This window comes from Mandrillus leucophaeus, unplaced genomic scaffold (assembly GCF_000951045.1).
Source record: "Mandrillus leucophaeus isolate KB7577 unplaced genomic scaffold, Mleu.le_1.0 Scaffold516, whole genome shotgun sequence".
NCBI lineage: Eukaryota > Metazoa > Chordata > Mammalia > Primates > Cercopithecidae > Mandrillus > Mandrillus leucophaeus.
Window position 1 is genome coordinate 2,180,435 of NW_012105542.1, and position 7,835 is coordinate 2,188,269.

Here is a 7,835-nt window from a genome sequence, read left to right on the forward strand (position 1 = left end):
AGGTGGGAAGCTGGCAGTGCTTGGTTCATGTCACATGTTCAGTGATCAATATTTGGACAAAGAAGAAAACAGCAAAATCATGGTAAGCTATTTGTTTCATCACATGAATGTACAATGTGTAAGTATTATTTTCATGTCATTTTAAAAAATACTGGTAAGTTTATTTGCTCATTTAAAACCAGCTACTCAGAACCCAGTCTATGCCAGGCACTGAGAATACAAAGTTGAGTCAGGCATAGTCCCTGCTTTGGAAAAGTTTGTAATACATTGAGAGAGAGAGAGACAAATTAGAAAACCCAGAAGGGTGTTTCTGAGCATGTCAGGTGGGGTGGGAGCTGAGCCTGGAGAAGCAGAGAGGAACAAGCTCAACAGCAGTATCACGTGTGAGACCGAGGAGCTCGAACTTGATGCTGAAAGCCACAGGGAGCCCTTGGGTTTTCAGCAGCCTTGGGCATAGCCAGGTCTGTGTTTCTTCTTTTTGTTGTTGTTATTGTTTATGAAAGAACTTCTGGAATGTTTTGGAAAGATTTTTCTGTCAGTTGCGTGGAAGGTGGAGAGGAGGAGGCAGCCTAGAGCCAGTTAGGAAGGCGGTGGTGTCACCAGGCAAGGAAGAATAGGGACCTGAGTATTGGCAGTGAAGATGTGCGTGGAGAGGAGGGGCCGGTGGCATGGAATGGGAATTAGGAAGGGTTCTGTAGAGGACCACTCACTGGCTGATGTGGCAAATAAAGACATTGCAATTTTGTCAAAAAAACACCCAGGGAACATGTCTTATGGAGGATAGCAGAGTGGGGAAGCACATGTCTGTACAGCACGTGTCAGAGCTGTCCATTGGTGATTCCAGTGAGAGAAAGAAACGCCCGCCAAACTTTTTCCTTCATAAAATAGATTACTTCAGCCTTATAATTGTTATATTGGGAGATTGATTAAGACCTTATTTCTGTGGAATTTACATGAAGTTTCAGCGTCTCTAGATACATTATGGGAGATCTAGATATTCTACTTTTTTTTTTTTTGACATGGAGTCTCTCTCTGTTGCCCAGGCTGGAGTGCAATGGCACCATCTTGGCTCACTGCCACCTCCACTTCGCCGGTTCAAGCGATTCTCCTGCCTCAGCCTCCTGAGTAGCTGGGATTACAGGCGTGCGCCACCACATCAGGCTAATTTTTGTATTTTTAATAAAGACAGGGTTTCACCATGTTGGCCAGGCTGGTCTGGAACTCCTGACTTCAGGTGATCCATCCGCCTCAGCCTCCCAAAATGCTGGGATTACAGACATGAGCCACCATGCCCGGCCTAGGTATTCTACTTTTCAAAAGTTTTAATTTCAGACTGTCATCACAGTAAACAGGGATTAATTCAGGATTGTGAACAAATGTTAATAAATTTTAGCTTGTGGCTAGAGGTTAGAGTGCTTAAAGATAAATTATAAATTTCTGATAATAAAAGTTGCATTATGCTGGGCACAGCAGCTCATGCCTATAATCCCACCACTTTGGGAGGCCGAGACAGGCGGATCACCTGAGATCAGGAGTTTGAGGGCAGCCTGACCAACATGGTGAAACCCCATCTACTAAAAATACAAAAATCAGCCGGGCCTGGTGGCAGGCGCCTGTAATCCCAGCTACTTGGGAGGCTGAGATGGGAGAATCATTTGAACCCAGGAGGCGGAGGTTGCAGTGAGCCAAGATCACACCACCACACTGCAACCTGGGCAACAGAGCGAGACTCTGTCTCAAAAAAGAAAATAAATAAAAAGTTGCATTAAGGTGACAAAAACCTTTGAGTTCTCATATGATTTCAAGGCTGGCTACCCTTTTCTGAATCACTGCTTTAATCTTTTTTCCTTTATCATTTTTCTTGATTTAATTCTCTAGTCCTGACCTTCAGCTTTTTCAAATAACCAACTGTCCTAATTATGTACTTTTTTTTTTTTAGGATGTTGTTTTCCAGTGGCTCACAACAGGAGACATCCACCTAAACCAGATTGATGCCGAAGACCCAGAGGTAGACACTGCGAATTATTAGAAACTTTCAAATGAAAAATGAGTCGAGCTTCTCAGTATCACTTCTAACAGCTCAAAAGGAATACACATCTGTCTTACCTCATCTGTAAGACAAATGGAAAGAAAGGATGATTGGGGGGATGAAGGCCATATTGTAAAAAATAAGTCAATAAACAAAATATGTAATTAATCATAGAATTAATTGGAGGGGAACATACATACATACAGTATGTATATAAATTAGAATTTAAATTATGGGCACTCTGGCCCAAACTTTCAAAATGAGCATCTGCAGAAAAATACTTTTTTCAGAAGTATGAAATTTTCTCATGAAGAAACAAAGACTATCAGAATTTATGTTGTAAACTATAATTTTGTCGCCTTTAGATTTAACAATTCTAAAGGCATTATGATAATATTCATCAGACAAGTGAGAGTGGTGAAACCAGCACAGCGAAATCACCACTGGCTCTTGGACCTTATACAGGTTCTTTCTGACCATTTTTCATCCTAGTTTTCTTTATTTTTTAAAAAAATTTATTGTATTGAGATGGAGTCTCGCTCTGTTGCCGAAGGCTGGAGTGTAGTGGCGCAATCTCAGCTCACTGCAACCTCCATCTCCTGTCCAAGTGATTCTCCTGCCTCAGCCTCCTGAATAGCTGGGATTACAGACGTGAACCACCATGCCTGGCTAATATTTGTATTTTTAGTAGAGGCAGGGTTTCACCATTTTGACGAGGCTGGTCTCAAACTCCTGACCTCAAATGATCCACCTGCCTCAGCTTCCCAAAGTGCTGGGATTACAGGCGTGAGCTCCCCGGCCCAGCCTTCTGGTTTTCTTATCTGTGAACAGGGGATGCTAATACCTGTGTTCTCTGCCTCACAGGATGATTATGCGGGCTAAGTTAATAGATGGTAATGTGTCAGGCATTGTATGCCATATACTTCCACATAAGTCATCTTATTTAATCCTCTCAACTGCCCTGGGAGGCAGGTGGTCTTATTCTCATTTTATAGATGAGGAAACTGAAATCCTTCAAGATCGCAGTGTGTTCAAATGGCAGGCAAGTGCAGAGCCAGGATCCAAATCCAGGTCTCCTAATTCAAACTCTACTTATCCTACAATTGTTTCTCTATTTCTTAAACTCTGAAATGTCAGGAAAATAATTTCCTGGCCATTGGTCATGGGAGGTAGGTGAGAAGACAGTCAAAGATGGCTGTCCACTGACTGCTTCCTCCCTCACCTAAGGACATGGCTTCTCAGAGACTGATTTGGGTTAGGAAACAGGAGAGCTGCATGTCTAAAGTATTTCCTTATATGGAAACATTAAGCATATGGATATTTTGCTTCATTATTTAAGTGTAATATATTTAACTACTCATGGCCAGTTGCGGTGGCTCACGCCTGTAATCCCAGAACTTTGGGAGGCTGAGGCGGGTGGATCATGAGGTCAGGAGATTGAGCCCATCCTGGCTAACATGGTGAAACCCTGTTTCTACTAAAAAATTAAAAAATTAAAAAAAAATTAGCCAGGCGTGGTGGCGAGCGCCTGTAGTCCCAGCTACTCAGGAGGCTAAGGCAGGAGAATGGCATGAACTGAGATCGCGCCACTGCACTCCAGCCTGGGTGGCAGAGTGAGACTCGTCTCAAAAAATATATATATATATGTGTGTGTGTGTGTGTTTGTATATATATGTATACATATGTGTATATATGTGTATACATGTATATGTGTATACATGTGTATACATCTGTGTGTGTATACATATACATATATGTGTGTATGTATATATATGTATATGTATACATATATATTTACCCACTATCCTGTTGGCAGGCATTTAGGTTTTCCTGGTCTTTTACTGTCACTAGTCCACAGCATGTGTCATGACTGAGGGCTCTCAGCAATGCTAGAGGGATGTCCTTGGCTAGGGGAGAAGGACTGGTATCTAGTGTACCGGTGGAAGAACTGTCTGTACTGGTGTCACAGGTACTCTGGCATGTACCAGGAGGAAAGAAGCAGATAGGGCCTGGATGCTAGTGGGTAGGTACATGTTATGGTGGGAGCTTGTGGACTTTCTTTCGTGATTTCCTCTATTTTCTTACTAAAATAGAAAATAGGGTCATTGCTAAAATGGTGAAAAGGAAAACCAGTTTTTTTTTTGAGACAAAGTCTTACTCTGTCACCCAGGCTGGTATGAAGTGGTTTGATCATGGCTCACTGCAGTGTTGACCTCCTGGGCTCAGGTGATCCTCCCACCTCAGCCTCCTAAGTAGCTGAGACTACAGGCACACACCACCATGCTCAGCTAAATTTTTTTGTATTTTTGTAGTGACAGGGTTTTGCCATATTGCCCAGGCTGGTCTCCAACTCCTGGGCTCAAGCGATCCGCTCACCTCAGCCTCCCAAAGTGTTGTGGGTGTGAGCCACTGCACCCAGCTGGGAAAATCATTTTCATGGCTGAACTGGAAAAAGGGGAGTATTGTCTAGAAGAAGGGGAAAGTGGGTAGACTACAGAGATGTAGTTGTTTGCTGAGTGCTCAAGATCAGAGATCATGAAATTAAAAGACCAGTTGACAGGGTTGTGTGTTTCTCCAGCTGTGTTCAGCCATGTGAGTACTGGTGTAATTGGAGAGTTGGATTTAGCCAGTGCTGGGGTTTAGCCAAGTTAATTTTGTTCCTCTTTCCACATAAATTAGCTTAGTTAAGGTTTAGTGGTCAGTGATCATGAACAGTAAAATTTCTTGGCAAGAGAGTATAAATGTTGCAGATTTAGACCTGAGACGGGAGATTTGACAGAATAAATGCTTGTTCTTGCTCTGCTGAAAGGAATCCTCTTGTGGGTTTCAGATTTCTGATTACATGATGCTGCCCTACACAGCCACCCTATCAAAGCGGAATCGAGAGTGTCTCCAGGAGAGCGATGAGATCCCGAGGGACTTTACTACCCTCTTTGACCTGTCCATCTTCCAGCTGGATACCACCTCCTTCCACAGTGTCATCGAGTCAGTACCTGTGGGCCTCTGAGCTACACTGCACTCTATTCTGAGTGTTTGGTTTGGAAACATGAGCCTGGGAACGGGAGTTAGGGTTATAGTAAATGTGGCATGCAGAACATGTTCTCAGATCTATGATGAGGTCAACAAAGAAACTGGGCTGGGTATGAGGGGTTGATGTAGGGAACTGCCAGAGGTTATTACCCCTGCGTGTTCCAGATTCTGGACCAGGCATTTAGGGTGACCAGCTTGTTTCATTTTTCCCCAGACTTCTCCTGGTTTTAGCACAGAGAGTCCCAAGTCCCAGGGGCACCCTCAGTAAATGGAGATGGTTGGTCACCCCCATTTCTCCCTGGGTATCTGGGCAACTGGTAATGCTATTAACTGGCACTAAGAATGGAGGAAAAGGAAAATTAGCCAGGCGTGGTGGCAGGCTCCTGTAGTCCCAGCTACTCAGGAGGCTGAGGCAGGAGAATGGTGTGAACCCGGGAGGTGGAGCTTGCAGGGAGTCGAGATTGCTCCACTGCACTCCAGCCTGGGCGACAGAGCAAGACTCCGTCTCAAAAAAAAAAATGCAGGAAAAGGAAAGATACATGGGCTGTGTTCTGGGCACTTTCAGTCTAGTGCAGATGTGCAGGTGTAACTACGAGTTTAAAGATGAAAAGGTCTGTAAGGCCATTAGGGAAGCTGTGGGATGGGATGAGGACATCAGGGACAGCACAAGAATAGGAATTGGCCTTGAGACAGGACCTCACAACTTTCAGTGCTTGAGAGGCAGGAGAAGAGGGCCAAAGACCGAAGCTGGGGAAAAGCAGTTATATGTACAGGATGGCGGGCAGCATCTTGAAGGGCAAGAAGGAGAGGAGAAAATGACACAAGCAGAGGGGTTCAGAGAGGGGCCAGGGCTCATCTTCACTATTTCTAATCTGAATTTCACTACTCAGGGAGAAAATTTGGTTAGCTTGTCTTCCTTTCCCACCCCCCTGTATCCGGAGACCAAGAGCCATGCCTTATCAACCTGGAATCCTCATTGCCTAAGACCCAGAGCCCAGCACATCCTGGGCATTTGGGGGATGTTTGTGGAATTAACATGCTGCCATTCTCCCCATGCTTTGCTTATACATCCACTCAGCAAATATTTGTGGCACAACTACTGTTCCAGGATCTTGGGATGCTTCAGGGACCTCAATAATGAAAATCTTTGCCCTTTTGTAGTTTATTATCTAACAAAACAGACAGGCATCAAGACATTTCTATATGTGTGATGTAAATTAAAGAACATGTTAGAAGATGATTACATACGTCAAGCAGAATACTGGGGAAGGGGAGTGCCAGGCACATTGCATTTTTAATAGGGTGATCAGGCCAGGCGCGGTGGCTCACGCCTGTAATCTCAGCACTTTGGGAGGCCGAGGTGGGACAATCATGAGGTCAGGAGTTCGAGATCAACCTGGCTAACATGGCAAAACCCCATATCTACTAAAAATACAAAAATTAGCTGAGCACGGTGGCAGACACCTTGAAACATGGAGTGGTGAAAACGCAGTGCCAGAGTTCAGTTAGGCTTTAAATCCCAGCTACTCAAAGGCTGAGGCAGGAGAATCATTTGAACCCAGGAGGCAGAGATTGCAGTGAGTCAGGATTGCACCATTGCACTCCAACCTGGGTGACAGGGCAAGACTCCATCTCAAAAAAAAAAAAAAAAAAATAGGGTGATCAAGATGACTTCATTGAAAAGGTGATATTTGTGGAAAAACTTGAAGGAGGTGAAGAATTTAGCCTTGTGGCTATCTGAGGGAAGAGTATTCTGGGCACAGGAAACAGCCAGTCCTAAGACTGCAAGACGGAGGAATGCTTGATATATTCTAGGAAGAGCAACAAGGCCATTGTGGCCACTGCAGAGTGAGTAGGGATGAGAATGGTGGGAGATCAGGCCTGGCCTACTTGTTTGCCTCTGCAAGGACTTCCTGGGCTTTCACTCTGGGTGAAAAGAGGAGCCACTGGGAGTTCTGAGCAGAGGGGTGGCATAATGACTTCCTTTTATCCTGAATGTCAAGGAGCAAGAGTGGAGTTGGGGCCTGAAGGGAGCTGTCGCAGTAATTCAGGCATGAGATGATGCTGGCACCAGCCAGACGGGAGCAGTGGAGGTAGTGAGAAATGGTCTGATTCTGGATGTATTTGGAAGGTAGAGGCAACAAGATGTGCTACACAGCTAGGATGTGGGAGGTGAGAGGGAGAAAGCTTGGTCTGAGCAGTGAGAAGGATGAAGTTGGCCAGGGATGGTGGCTCACACCTGTAATCCCAACACTTAGGCCGAAATGGGAAGATCTCTTGAGCCCACAAGTTCAAGACCAGCTTGGGCAACATAGGAAGACCCCATCTCTACAAAAAAGCAAAAAATTACCCAGGTGTGGTGGTGCACACCTGTAGTCCCAGCTACTTGGGAGGCTGAGGTGGGAGGATTGCTTGAGCCCCAAAGGTTAAGGCTGCAGTGACCCACTCCAGCCTGGTCAACAGAGAGAGAACTTATCTTTAAAAAAAAAAAAAAAGTTACAATAACTGAGTTGAGAAAGACTGTGAGTAGATTTTGCAGGAAGAGCAGAAGTTCAGTTTGAGGTATATGGAGTTCAGATGTCAATGAAGTTTCCAGATGGTGTTGAGTAGCAGTTTTATATGTTAACCTGGTGGTCAGAAGAGATATCTGAGCTATACATTTAATGTGGGAGTTTGGGGGCACATCTGTATCTGTATTTCATCTAAAGCACACAGCACACATCTTTTCCTTTTTTTTTTTTTTTTTTGGAGACAGAGTTTCACTGTTGTTGCCCAG

At 44.5% G+C, this 7,835-nt stretch overlaps 1 protein-coding gene across 1 annotated transcript in view; it reads left to right on the plus strand.

Annotated features, from left to right (window-relative positions):
- Positions 1-7,835, plus strand: part of IFT52 (intraflagellar transport 52) — a 69,678-nt gene that overhangs the window by 35,591 nt on the left and 26,252 nt on the right. Inside the window, exons 8-10 of the mRNA XM_011996483.1 lie at positions 3-82; positions 1,940-2,008; positions 4,860-5,014. Of these exons, the coding sequence (XP_011851873.1) occupies positions 3-82; positions 1,940-2,008; positions 4,860-5,014 (304 nt within the window). The remainder of the gene's footprint in view (positions 1-2; positions 83-1,939; positions 2,009-4,859; positions 5,015-7,835) is intronic.